This window comes from Zonotrichia leucophrys, chromosome 3 (assembly GCF_028769735.1).
Source record: "Zonotrichia leucophrys gambelii isolate GWCS_2022_RI chromosome 3, RI_Zleu_2.0, whole genome shotgun sequence".
NCBI classification, from domain to species: Eukaryota; Metazoa; Chordata; class Aves; order Passeriformes; family Passerellidae; genus Zonotrichia; species Zonotrichia leucophrys.
In genome coordinates this window covers 12815375-12829841 of record NC_088172.1, presented here as the reverse complement: position 1 = coordinate 12829841, position 14467 = coordinate 12815375, and the positions used below count along the sequence as shown (strand labels likewise).

The 14467-nt window shown below is 42.1% G+C and overlaps 1 protein-coding gene across 1 annotated transcript; it reads left to right on the top strand.

The window, feature by feature from the left end:
* Nucleotides 1-3826: 3826 nt before the first annotated feature.
* On the top strand, nucleotides 3827-7687 carry LOC135445247 (cytochrome c oxidase subunit 7A2, mitochondrial). The gene is made up of 4 exons (XM_064707406.1): nucleotides 3827-3982; nucleotides 5044-5130; nucleotides 6589-6673; nucleotides 7473-7687. The coding sequence occupies exons 1-4, from the start codon at nucleotides 3965-3967 to the stop codon at nucleotides 7529-7531; spliced, it is 249 nt and encodes an 82-aa protein (XP_064563476.1). The 5' UTR covers nucleotides 3827-3964; the 3' UTR covers nucleotides 7532-7687.
* The last annotated feature ends 6780 nt before the right edge of the window (nucleotides 7688-14467 follow it).

Genomic DNA, 14467 nt, shown 5'->3' with positions numbered 1-14467 from the left:
TTGTATTCATGTTGCTAGGGTTACAGAATAAGGGTATGTACCCTTGAAAACTTGGAGAATGTGTTAAACTGGCTGTGGAGTAGCTGCTAGTCTAAGATAGAGTAAATGAGCAAGGGGATGTCTCACAATTACTGGTTATTAAAATATTTTGATTTTTAAAGTTTGTGTTTGTCACTTGAAATGCAAATATATTCTGCTTCATTCATAATTCCTATTTTTTCCAAGTGGGAAAGGCTGCTTTTTGGGCTGTGCTTAAAATTAAAAAAGAAATATTTTTCTCTCTTCACCTCGTAATATTTTTCAATGCCTTACTTTTTTTTTTTTTACTGACTATAGCTGTCAATGTATCTTCAATCTCAATGAAGAGCACCAGGGTGAGAATTGCTGTCTGGTTTTTATTGCAATTAAGTGGGTTCTCTGAGAGCCTTTAGCAGTAAATACATGGGACAGTGTGCCTGTGGAGCTTAAAATGCTTGTAAGAGTTCAAAATATTGGTCAAATTTGTAAACTCTTCCTTCACTCATGTTCATTTGTCTGGCTGTCATATTGACAACAATGGAGATCCTTGGAGTCTTTCAAGGATTAATTATGAATATTGAGGAAGGATGCAAGTCTTTTTTTAATAGAAGTCTCTGAGGGAGGAAAGGCCATGAGAGTGTAGGTCAAGTAACATCTGCAAACAGAGCAATGAGCATGGCTGGTTGGATTGGATTCACAGGAAATGTTATTGACTGCACCCTTCTCTCACATGCCCTACTTGCGGTGGGAAAAGAACAGACTGAGTTGAAGAGAGTGCTTAGTGGAAAAAGGTGACTTAAGTCTAAATCAGGTACCTACAGTAAATTAAGTTACTTTAATGCAACTGCTGAAGAAGACAAAGAACATTGCATAAACACAGAGTAATCTGATCCTCAAAGTTCCTGTGACAAGACAAAGGGTTTCTGATCTTTCCTGAAAACGTGATCTACCCTTGGTATTACATAAGTTGTTTTTTTAATTTTAATTCAGTAATTCAACATAAAACCTCTCCAATACCCCCAAAATGTTCCCCATATAAAAGGCTTGTCTGTATTGAACAACCTGCCCAAAATGCTCTCTTTCAAAGGAGAAGACAAAATGATGAAAATCTAAGTCAATTTTATTCTTGCTGGCTTCTTAGCAATGTGGCCAGTTTATGGAAGAGACTGCTTCTGGCAGTGTCAAAATAGACTCTGAAGTTTATTTTCAGAAAGCCCAATTGTGAAAAGTTTTGGGATTTTGTTTGATTAGTAGAAGTATTAAATTCTATTTAATTTTAGTAGTATTAAATTTTATTTAATATTAGTAGCAGTATTATATTTTCCTCAGAGCACCAGGAGTATTTTCATGTAAAAATTCCCTCCCTTCTAGTTCACAGAAAGTTCAATCACCATTGCATTCTGTGCCTACATGTGAAGTCTAATCTTATTTGACAGTATCAGTTAAGACTGAAGACCATTACGAAATGGCATGATAAGAATTAGCAGGTCCTTACATGACCTGAGTCTCAAGTAAGAAATTACCTCCCCATAAGCCTCCCAGTCGGAACATCTTTAGCCTGTGCTTGCAAGTGAAGTGATACTGTCCACCTGAGTTACATCAACTGCTGCTGCAAAGTCTGAAGCTGGAAGATTATCTCTCATTTTGTCATAGGGATGAAATAAAGAGGAATAAAAGTGTAAGTCAATCACTAAGGAAGCTCAAGAAGTTTTTTAAAAAATATAAAATGAAGTATCTTTCTCACTAGACCCTTGATAAAGATCATGTAAAATAAACAATTTGAGCAAATGGAATAGCAGAGTTATGTGCAAATTGAATTGAATTTTTACCTGAGGACTCTGCCCAAAAATTTTGCAAAATAAAATGGTGAGATGCTTAATGTTAGAGGTGCAAGAATGTAATTAATAACCTCATTAGTTCTATTATGAAAATGGGAAGGACTGGACTGTGATATTCTTGGAAGAAAGGAAAATACTGTATTTAGGATCGCCTGCTGAGGCCTAATTTTATGTCATCTTAGGATTTATGCACCCTTATATTACTGCCTGAAGAGGTAGAACACTATTTTATGACAAATGCTTCTAAACAGCTAGGTTAACAGGCCTGCTTTCTTTCTGGCTTAAACAGAACTGTTCAACAATGAGTTTTGATAAACAATTTTGTTACACAATGCAATACATGCAAGAATTGCCCTGTTCAGTTAGGAAGAAGCAGTGTGTTTGTTTCTAATGAAACACCTTCATCTTAAAGCAGCAAGTTGCCATTTCTCATTCCCTCAAGTTTTCATTTCTTCATGAATTAGTCAACACTGAAGAGACCAGCTCTGAGCAGTTATTATGTAGCTTTGATCAGGTAGGTAACCCACATGCCAATCCTTAAGTATGGCCTTTCTGTTGTAAAGGGTATTTTTACAGAAAATGTCCCTGAAATTCAGATTCAGACATACCAGAAAGTAGCTCACACAGCAGAAATCAGGATTAATAATTTATCTGTGAATTATGATTCTTTTACCAGTATCTGGTATCCAACTGAGTGTATAAAAATCAGAATAAAATATTGTATGCACTCATAAGATTGCAAGAGGAATGAATGGAAATCTGTCTTACAGTGTAGTAATGTATTTTTAAGTGTTGCTCTGTGATAGCACTGCTCAAATGTTTGAAATCCATTTATTAAATAATGCATCCAGTTTCCTCCTTTGTTAAAGCACGTATTTGTCCATGACTGTGCTTTCTAAATGCTATTTTAAATATTTTTGCACAGCTAAGGCTATATCTATAAATGCTTCATCATTGCATTTTTAGTTTCTTTCTGGAACAGCTCGTAAGATTGAGATATGATCCTTGTTATTTTCATACTGAATTGAGCACTAATTTGTCGTGTTTGACACACGTTGTTCATCATGAGGTTTGGCACCAGTGCAAAAGTACAGTAATGCCAAAAACTAAGTGCACTTCAACTGCAGCAAAGCCATTCCTGACAGCATTGTATTTCAGCATAAGCTTGAAGCATGGGAAAATGCAATTACGGGGCTAGATCTGCAGTGCAGAAAAAACATACATAGGGTTCAACTACATAGAGTAGTTTCTTGAAGGGCAATTCATTCTTTCCTGAGACTCAAGTAGGTTTGTATTCCATACAATTCCTGCATTTCTTCACTCTATGTAATTATAGATCGCGAAACATGAAGCTGAAGTTAGTTGGTTTTTGGTTGTGGTTTTTTGGGGTTTTTTCCCCCCCACATGCAGAGTACTCTGTGTCCCAGCCACTAACAGAGCTTGAGGCAGAGGGCAGGTACTGCCTGGGGTGCTTTGGGGTTTTCTGAGTGTAGCGGCTCAGCAAAGGATGGACGCCACATCCACGCAGGGGTGCCAGAACCGCTCCTGAGTCGGAGCCAGGCTCTGCCTCGCTCGGCGTCCTTGCCTGCAGTGGCGGCCCCTGGGCATTCCAGCGAGTCCAGGCGAACAGGCGCAGCCCAGCGTGCTGCTCTCCCGGGACACGCATCCCGCCCTCTGCAGGTATTAAACCCCTCAACGGAAGGAGATTTAAAATTCTGTACGGAGGACCTCGGGGGGACATTTCAAGGATTTCCCAAAGCGCCCTCTGAAGGCGCAGGGAGGCGGCCGCAACCACAGAGTCCGGTGGCAGCAGGTTCCCCGCCGGGGCTGTGTGGGCAATCAAACGCTCCCGGTGTGCCTCAGCCGCTGCGGGCCCTGCGTGTTCTGAGAGGTCACCGCTCCTCCTTCCCGGCGCTGGGGTCTCAGCCCGGGCTCCCGGGCCCGCCTTGCTACCCAAGCCGGGCCGGGCGGACTGGCGGGGGGCGCTGTGGGCTCTGCGGCGGCGCTCCGGGCCGCTCCCTCTGTGGTGCGTCCGCCGTGGGCGGGGGAGCCGCTTCCCCTTCCGCTGCCCTTGTTGCCGGCGGGAGGTGACAGGACCAAGAGCCGCGATGTGGCGGAACGTGCAGGTGAGGCCCGAGGAGAGCGGCCCGCTGCCGCCGGCGGCGTGTGGGGCTCGCTCAGGGTGCCCGCCCGGCTGCGGGGCTCGGCTGCGGTGGCCGCTCTCCCTGCTGGGCGCTGCGGAGCGACCTGCGGGGGTCGGGGCAAGGTCCATGTAGTGCTGAGCTTCAGGGACTTGAGAGCATCAGGCTGAGTCGCGGGGCTCGGTACGCTGCGCTCGTCTCGAAGGAGATCTATTTTATAGCGTGTTTGTTTGGGGTGGGTAAGGAGAGGAGATGCCTGGTCCGGTTCCTTGCAACCAGCATCACCTGTGTTTGCTCGCCCCCTGGCTGCGTTTCCAGCGGGGGTAATTGTGTGGAAACGATGTGTTGTCAATGTTGCCTGAAGGAGGCCGAGGCCGCCTGCAGCTTTGAGCTGCCGCGCTCTAAACCTTGACATTTTAGCAAAGGCAGATTAAAGAATTGTAAATAGGTCATTGATTTTGGTAGGCTACCCTATATATGATCAGTGTGTGGAAACAGATTCCAGCTCAGGACACAGCAAGGTGATTTAAGCTGTGTGGTGGGATGAAGGTGTCTCCTTAGCACTCTGAAGGTTGTCTCCTGTGCTGGTGGCTCCTAGGTGAACTGCAGCAGTGACAGGAGTTCCTTGTCTTCACAAGCACAAATATTTTTGTCAAAAATATTATTGTCCCTTTCGCTATTTAGATACAGAAAATGGTGCCTAAAACTGAGGTCTAAGGGGGCAGAGGCTGAGATTTCTCCTGAAAGGGAACCTGAAGATTATGCTGCAGATCCATAAATCCGTTGTGTCTTACTGAAAGTAATTTTCCCGAATTTTTCCTTTCCAGGTAGCCAGTCAAACAGTCCTTTACATAGTTTGCTGAAAAATTTACTGAATTCAAAACTAGCATGTTTTGGTGGAGTTTTCTATGTTTGTTTGTTTTTAAAAGGCTTTCATTTTTGCTGTCCCACTTCTATCTTGCTTTTCAAAGAAGCAATTTCTACCCAGTGTGGACAGAGCTGTGAAATGTCACTGTTTCTAAAACACTGTTTATCCTCTATTTCAGGCTCTTCGCCAGATTTCCCAGAGAACCATAAGCACTGCTTCACGCAGGCTTGTAAATAGAGTTTCTGAGAATCAGAAGATATTTCAGGTAATGAATGAGTTGAATAATGTTAGTAGATTAACAAGGTTTTAGTAGATCATAACTGCATGGTTTTTTCAAAAGAACTGATCAGGCTCCCCTTTACATCTGAAGAGAGCTCTCAAAATGTGTTGTATGACTAGAGTATTTGCAATTAGCAGTTATTTTCTGCAGAGGTTGAGTATTTTTACGTGCATTCTTGACTTGCTGACTCTTTAGGGTTTTTTTTTTTACCTCATGAAATGATTTTTACTGGAGTTTCTTGTAAGTATTAGGCATGGTACAAAGATAAAGTACTCTGACATTAGTTGGTATGGGGGAGTATGTCCAGTGAACAAATAGAGAAAAAGAGTGAAAAGACAGAAATAACAGTGAAAAGGTAAATCTGAAATCCTACATCTCTTTCTATAGCTCATAGATAAGCCCCGTAATTTTTAATAAGGATGTGGTATTACTGTATTTCTCAGTCATGAAAACTGTAGAGGTCTTAAATGATTGGATTAATTCCTTGAAAAATATTCCATCTTTAAAAATAATTTCTGAATTACTCTGTTCCTGATTGATAGGGCCACTAGGTGAAGTAGTAAAAGCAGAGAACATTCCAGAGAGTAATCCCAGCTATGAGCCACAACCTGGAGCTGTAGCTTCAGACTGAGGACAAACTGGTCTTCAGCTCCGTGAAAGGGACCAAATATATTAGAAGCCCCACTTCAGTTGTTTTAGTTTCGTATTGGTTTCCTTTCCTCGGAAAGAGAAAGCCAGTCTTGTTGAGACACTGGACTAAGGAGCACGGTGTTCATTGTGAGCCAAGGGGAAGGAAATGGGAGGGTGATGTTGGTGATGGGACGGGGTCAGAGGTTCAGTTTCTGCTGGCAGAGATCTACAGGCATATCCCTTCCTCCTTCCATTCCTTTCTTGTGGGACAGCAAGTTAAGCTGGGGTAAGGTGCAGGTCACCAGCACTGGAGGCTGGCCTGAAATCCAGAGCAGCGTCATCTTGCTGACAGGAGTAAAGATCACGTGGGTCTGCTGCTTAGGAGTTCTGCTTTGGGTGGAGCAAAACAATTTCCTGTGTGCCACCAAGTGACAATAGAGACTCCTCCCCCTGTTGCTCCCTGTAGCAGGGACTGACTGTGCTGGAGATGGACGGGAGGTTTCTAGGGGTGGTAATCACATCCCGTGCACCTGAGGGCTCTGGCTGGTGTCAGAAGTGTTCATCCATCTGCCAGTCACTGCTTTAGATATGAACTGTGCACATGGCTTTTTATATTTCCCTAGTGAGTCATCACCTGATAGCAGAGTGAAAGCTTTCAAGACAGAGCAGGATCTAAATAAGGTTCAGTGTCTTTTGGGAGTCGGAAAGATATTGTGGGGTAGTAATTCTTCCACTGGGTAATTGTAGTTATATTAACACAATATTGTAAAAATTGCATATAGATAGTTAATTTTTGTCACTTGTTTCCATTAGGAGGATAATGGCCTCCCAGTGCATCTTAAAGGTGGGGCAAAAGATTCTATGTTGTATAGAACCACTGCGGGTCTGACGCTGTTCGGTAAGGCTAATACTGAAATATTTTTGCTTTGGTACAATTCTCCAACATGAATGATGTTTTCTCTGTAAAATAATTATGCAATGCCTTCAATCTCTTCTTTATAACGTGCAAAGTTTATATAGAGAAACAAAAACCACATTTGGACATACTGTGTATTCATTTGTGCTTTTTCCAGGTTTAGATTTTCATATGACTTTTTCCCAGACTAAGCAGCATGGTCTGAATACTCCTTCAGGTTTTACATATGGTGTTAGAGAAAAACAGAACTACTTCATGTATTCTGCAAAGGAGTAAAATGTAATTATAGCATGTACATGAACCAGTTTTCACACTAGCCTGACTTTTTAGTGATAGGTGATACTCAGTGTACTGAGTTTTCATGTGCTGTGAAAACTAGCAGAATTATAACCAAGATTCATAATACTATATATATATAATCTTTATGTTGCTTGTTGCCTAATTTTGCAGTAGCCTCTTAAACATGTTGATCAAATGGATTTTCAGTTCAGCTACTTTAAGAATTAGTAACTTACTTCATGATTGTGGAGGCATATCCACAGATATGCCTCTCCCCACTTTTTTTCCCCATCTCTTTTTTTTTGCAGCCTGTGGAAATGTATTTATTTATTTACTTTTTCTCTAAAATATGAATTACCAAAAAAAATTGAGACGTGGAATTGTATTTTGTCTGAATTGCAGCTGCTTTTTGTCAATATTTCTTCTGGAACAAACTGGAAAGCTGACTTCAGAGGAATTCAGTATGCTAATCTGAAAATATCTTTTCTGTCTCTTAATTCAGGAACAATGTATGCTGTTTATTACCTTCTTGTCTCTTCAATGCCCAAGAAGCCGAACTGATTCCATTTGAGGATGCCTCAGCAACTAACATCTCTTTGTCCAGTTCCCATGTGACTGTGGTGGCAGCTTATTATAAGCAGCTGACTTAATGATTGGAATCATACGTTAATTGTAACATGTAAACTGCAATCAATAAAGCAGTTTTTACAAGGTGGAGTGGGTGTCTGGACTGTATCTTCTGTGTATGTGTGGGAGTATTGGTGGTCATAGGGTCGCCAGGCTGGTGAAGAGGGCTCTAAACTAAGGTTGCTGGCAGAGGAGAGCCTCAGCCCTTCCCACTCCTCATCTCAGTTTGATGCCAGTGCCAGCCATAGATGCCCAGAGCCAGGAAAGTGATTACAGGTCAGCAGGAGCCCCTGCAGAGTGGCACAAAGGACTCACAGACACTCCAGCCAGGGAGTCTGTCTCATCAGGGACACAAGAGTGCCTCTGTGGGAATGCAGGCATCATAGGGAATGAACAGGATGAGTTAGAGACGTGCTCAGATGTGCAAGGCTGTGCTCTCAGCGGCACCACAGAGGAGCAATGGGATGGAAGGACTGGCAGGGAATAGCAGGTGCTACCCTCCGTGTCAGTGACCAGCCAGGCTGCATGGAACTCCGCTGGGGATGGATGAGGAGTTGATGGGGAGCTTGTGGGTCAGGATTAAAGGGAGCACAGGGACAGGTGACATTGTGGTGGGGGTCTGTTGCTGGCTACCCAACCAGGAGGACTGAGTAGATGTAGCTATAGACAGACAGCAGCAGCCTCATAGTCACCAGCCCTGGGCCTCATGGGAGACTTCAGTCTCTCTTGGAGGGACAGCAGAGCAGGGCATAAGCATCACTTGTAAGGTACTGTGATTGCTCTTACTAGCTTGATTATTGCAATTGTTGGGGAAAGTCATAATGGAGACACATTGCAGCTCTGCATCCCTATTTCAGTTTTATGTTCCTAACAGAATTTGTGCCTTTTTAACTTTCCTGTCAAGTTGCTACTTGTGGGTTATTGTGCCCAAAGTCTGGTATTGACTGTGTAACAAATACGGGGCTTCTAAAAAAAACCCAAACAATTTCATCAAAGTAATCCTTGTGTTTCTCTTCTCAAGCAAACAGTGGAATTTTCAAAATGTGAAAACAAGCTCAAACATCTAGCCTCCCACTACAGTGCTATTTTAAGCCTCTTGTGGATTAAGTTTGTTTCCAATTTTTTGTTGCTATCCTGAAGAACCATAGTATCCTTGTTAAACTTGAGGCAAACTGGAAGAGAAGGATGAGTGTACTCAGGATTCTTTCTAGTAGAACCAAAAATCTTAAAAAAAGGTGAATGGGGGAATACCCCTCAATGGCAGCTTCTCTGCACAGATGGCTTTGGCCAACTGCATGACTAAAAGAATAAATACCTGGGTGGATTTGTTGGAAAAAGGTTTGGGAAGTGGGGACGAACATTGATTCCTACAAAGAAGCGAAACCCCATGGCACAGTAAACTATACTACACAGAATGTGAAGAATGTGAAACACAGAACAGTCTGCTCTGTGCAGTTCTGGTAAGGCTTCTGCTGCCATCACATGCCAGTGTTACCCTCAAGGTGTGGACCAAGTGATGGGCGCCTGGAAGGCAATGTAAGCAAAGATCATTGTGTTTAAAATGACCACATTTTATCCTGCCTACAGGGATTATGGAGAATTTTGAAAGGAGTAATTGTTCAAATAGTCCCAACTATAAAATCCTGTGATGAGCTAGGCAGTAAATTTGTGTGTACGTGTTTGAATGTGCAACCAAAGCAAAATGTGCAGCTTTCTTGTTTTTGCACTGAGCTGTGTCTCAGTCCATGTCCCCGGGATCCGGAGCAGGCTGTGAGGTGTGGGGCCGGCAGCAGCCCTGGTGGCGGAGCATGGGGGAGTAAAAGGCAAGCTAGGAAAAGGTTTCATCCTACAGAGCAATCACTATTTATAGTCAGAGCCTTGAAATGTTATTTAAATGACTATCAAATGGCAAAGGCTTGTTCTGGCAGAGCTGGGCGCAGCATCCCCCCGGGATACGTCCCTGGAGAGGAGCGGGAGCAGGCGGGAGAGCGGGCGGCGCTGTCCGGGCGCGCTGTGCCGGGCGCTCGCAGGGAGGCGTCCGCGCTCCGAGAGAGAGCTCTGCTGCTGCGGGGGCAGCGGGAGGAGCAAACCAAACCAAACCCGCGGTCAGCTGCTCAGCACCATTTTATGGGACTGCATTGCAACACTAGCAGGGAAATTCCCATCTGCTGTGCAGTCTATACATGTATCTCATTGCAGGCTCAACCACATCACAAATTGTGAGAGGTAAACTGGGTGCCTGTATTGACTATATATTGTCTCTCTCTAGGAGAATACAAAAATAGAGCCATGTATCTTCTCTATTGCTAAAATATCTGAAGATCTTAACTTCAGTCTCCCTATGGTTATTATATGAATAGCACAAAATAAAACAGGCAACATCCATGACTCCTTGCTAATGTGAAAAAGTTGCAACTATAAAGGAATCAAACGGTCACTGATATGAAGGCATGGACTTCTAGACATTAATATACTCAGCTTAGAAGTGTGCCAGCTTTGTCAAAATTAAAAAAAAATTCTTCATGTCACTGTAAGAGAAATTAATATTCAAGTAATAATTGGATGAAACAGAAAATGAAATCTTCAGTACTGCAGCTCCAAGTTCCACAATCCTTTCTGAGACTCCAAATGTACAGACCATGTTTTACTTTCTCCATTTGGAAGGTAGCTCAGAATATCAACTCTTAGAATGGTGCCCTGGGCTACATTTTCTTGGCTGCTGAACACATGTATATATCCAATTAGCCTGACACATACAAAAATTTCCCCAGTAAAAGTCTGAGTACTAACAATACCACAATAATACAGCATTGACTTCCTGAAAGATACCGTGAAAAAGTTCAGAAACTCTCTGAAGTAAAAAGAAAACCACAGGGAGATCTCCAAGTGTATGATCTTCATTGTACTTATTTTTTTTTTCCCAGATCCCAGAGTAAAAATACCACTTTTCTAGTGTTGCTCACCTTAGCTATCACTGCTCTGAACTATGAGAAACCATGATGAATTTCTTTTCTGTTCTCATACTGTGCTGTCACTCCTTATTCTCCCATTCTTTTTCAATTCTTTTCACTATCAGAGCTGGAGATTAACCTTCACAGTTGCTAGGGTGAATCAGACTTTCAGAGTCAAAATCAATCTGATCAACCTGACTTGACCCTAAATAAGGTATTTAGGGGATGAGTAAGTCAGAACTAATGTATCTTTTCATGTGCATGCTTGTGCGATTATTTTTTTAAAGAAGTTCCTTTTAGCAATAACACCACCTTCTCTAATCTAACTTGCCTGAGTCTTTCCACTTATTTTTTCAGTACTCAGTCAATTCTGCTGTAAAAATAATGGCTTGTCCAGAAACACCATCTGAAGAGACTCTCTTGGCTGGACTGTAGTTTTTCTGAATGTAAGTATTCACAGAATCACAGAATTAACTAGGCTGGAAAAGACTTTTGAGATCATCAAGTCCAGCCTATATCCAAGTCTTCAAACTCAGAGAGCAACACATACAGTCTGATACATGTTTTGGTCTTGCCTCAGTATTTTTGAAGAGTTCTTGTTATTATTCACAGTTTTTCCATTAGACTAACTGATCACAGCCTCCTCCAAAACACATCTAGAGCTAAAAGCACACTTGTACCTATTTCCTCAAAAATATGCATCCTTGTCAAAAGTGGTCATTGGCCGGGATTCCTGTTTAGAAATGTTGTGACGAGCCAAATTCATTCTCAGGGAGCTGGGGAGGTACTTGTGGGAAGGGGTTATCCCACTGAGTCCCCAGTCAGGCAGTTCTGAGTTTAGATCCTCAGAGAAAACCAGTGTCTGTATGCAGCTCACTAAGTTCTCAAAACATTCACTCCCATTGCTTATAACCTGCTGAGCCCCAGAGAAAATTGCCAGAGAGATGAATTTGTCCTTTGCTTAGGTGTTTCTTTGAGTTCCCAATCCATAAGAGTGAACTTTCTGAAATATAAGGATCTTTTGCCTCTTCAGTCTGGTTTATCACGTGCAATCTTCTTTCTGCCTCCACAGTATTTAATTCTTTTATTATTATATTAACTCACTTTTGTATTTTCATTCATGAAAATGTCTGTCCTTTGCCTTGTTGGGTCTCTGCTCTCTGCAAGATGGGTATGGAAATAAGTTGGAAAATAATGATGAGGTAAGATTCACTAATATTTAAGCTTTATGTACACAAGAACATGGAAGGAGTCGCAATAAAAAAGACCACAGGAGGCTTGGAATTTTAAAGTTACCTAAGTTAAGGTTTCCTAAAAGGAATTGTTGCAAACAAAGTATGAAATGAACAAGGGTCACAGTATTGCTTTAAAAGCATATTTCAGCATAAGCACTCTCCTCTGTGAACTACTTTTGACTGCGAACAGAGCTGTAAAATAAGAGAGAAGTAGAGTGTCTTGTGATATGTCAATCTAATAAAATCTTATCCTTCACCTTAGAGATATGTTGTGGAATAGCTCTCTTGAGGCTGCCTGTAAAGTTCACCTAGAGATACAGTTCCTTGTGATTTCACCAGGAGCAGCAGAAGAATGTTTTCCTTGAAAGGAACAATAAGATATTCAATGGAGATACTTAAAATGTAGTAATTGAGTTAAACATCTTGTAGAGGACTTCTCAGGCCCAAAGAGACATAGTCCAGTTTCAACAATATCTGAAACAGAAGAAAAAAATTTAAATACTTTTAGATAGCTGTCTTATTTTTCTATGGAAGATTTCCCTTTTAGCCAAGAAATCTGGGCTGTGCAGGACTCAAAGTACATGATCTGTCTACAATGTTCATTTTTGTGGATTAAGATTCTTCTAAGAGTTTATCTGTAAATCTTATGGTACCATCCTCATCAATGCAACTGTGACATGATTAGTAGATGTTTGGAAATGCTTTTGGGAATAAAAGAGAGAGAGAGGGAGATTGAGTGCTGTTACACTTTATTGCAGGTATTGAGACAGTTTGCTCTGAAAAACTGTGAGCAGCTTCTGTTCCTACAGGGTTCCAAGGAGAAGCTTGTAATTCTGTTAGGACCTTTAAGCAACTAATGTGTTCTTAATAATAATTGAGTTATATATGTTTATGTAATGGTTCTGCATTGTTTCATCTTAACATCAGCACTTACTCTGGATGACTAATGCTCTGGGTCCTAAAGTTTATAATGGAAAGGCTGACACACACTCAATCTTATCTATCATAGCACTATGCAAAAGGGAATTATATAATTAAAACATTATAATGATCTCTATTGCTCAGTGGGCAGTTACAAGTCCCACAGGAGTCAGGCCAACTGTGTTATCAAGGTTTATTCAGTCATCTCTTAGGAGCAGCGGGCACATTTTGCTAAATATAGTGTGGTGTGCTAATAAGTGTTCCGTGTGGAGCATTGCACTGGGATCACTGTGCCACAGAGCTGGAGTGCAGTACATGGGGTGTTAGCCCACCTCCCTTTGGCTGAGATTTTCAGAAAGAAGTTAGACTGCTAAAGCCATACTCTGACATTTACATAAATAGCCTGATTTTTCAGAAAAGCAATACCAAGAAGTTCTCTTCTATTAAAATAATGAAATAGAAAAATGTCTTATAACAACAATGAAAGTTGTTATTATTTCTGGAAATAATGCTGACATGTATGAGCAAATTTCTTGGGAAAGAAGAGGAGAACCACAACTTTTGGTTTCCCATCCTGATTAACTGTGGGATGTAAATGCAGTTTCTGGAAGAAAGTCACAAAACAGTTGTGGTGCAGGATAGACCTCAACACTATGGCATTTTACAGAGTTAGGCAGGAATCTCTGTCTCAATCGGTACCTCTCTGGCCAGGCCTGAGATCCAAAAGCAGAAAAATGGATGAATAGGACCTGAAAATCACATCTTTTGATCAGCTCCAGGCCCATTTACTGATCTTATTCTGGTTCCTGGTAGATATTTGCATGAATAGACTACAAAGCTTTGTATCAGCAGAAGACTTCACTGGCTAAAGCACCAGAGATGGAAAGTAAAAGTCCTTGATCCAATGCCTCAGCTAGGGTGCCCAACACCATTTCAGGTTATACCTGAGGCATTTGCTTGGGGCTGGCAAATACAACAGAGGACCTGCAGGGGACTCATACACTTGCATTACAACAAATGGGAACTATCAGGAGGCCTGTAACACTCAAAACATCACTGGGAGCTTGCCTCTGCCCCCTGGGTGGTCCAGAACAGTTCGAGATGTGTCAGCATATGTGGGTCCTTGTCTGTAGCTGGCAGCTCCACGAGAGACCTCTGATGCTGCAGAACTCTCAGATGGCTCCAGAGCCCGCTGTGACAGCAGCTGATCCAAGCCCCATGGATGGTGGGTGGCCAAACTGCTCAGGCACTGCTGAGTTCAGTAACTCAGGGCTTCATCAGCCACTGCAGAAGTTTGGACGCTGGGCTCACGTGCAGGCACATAATGTACCATAACCCAGAGCCAAATGCCACCTGAGGTGGCCATGCAGGACAGAGCAGTGGGCACAGCCAATGTTCCCAAAGGGCAAAGCTGCAATGGTGGGGCCAATGCCAAGGAGTACACGTCCTCTGCTTGCCTCCTCAACCACTCTGGAGGTTAGAGAAGCAGACTCCAGAGTTTTTATTAGAAAATAAAGTCCCAACAGATACTCCTGGCATAAAGGGATCTCATCTTGCAGCAGCTTCTTAGCTGGGGAAGAAGATAATGATGTGGTAAAACCCCATATTATGATGTGCCTTAAACAGGAAATCCCCTAAATACATTTCAAAGGGCACTGGGCAGAGGGTAAAGGAGCAACAAGTCAGATTTGCCAAAAGCCTATTTGTTTAAAAATCTTAAGCAGATAAAATTTATTTATTTATTTATTTATTTATTTATTTAT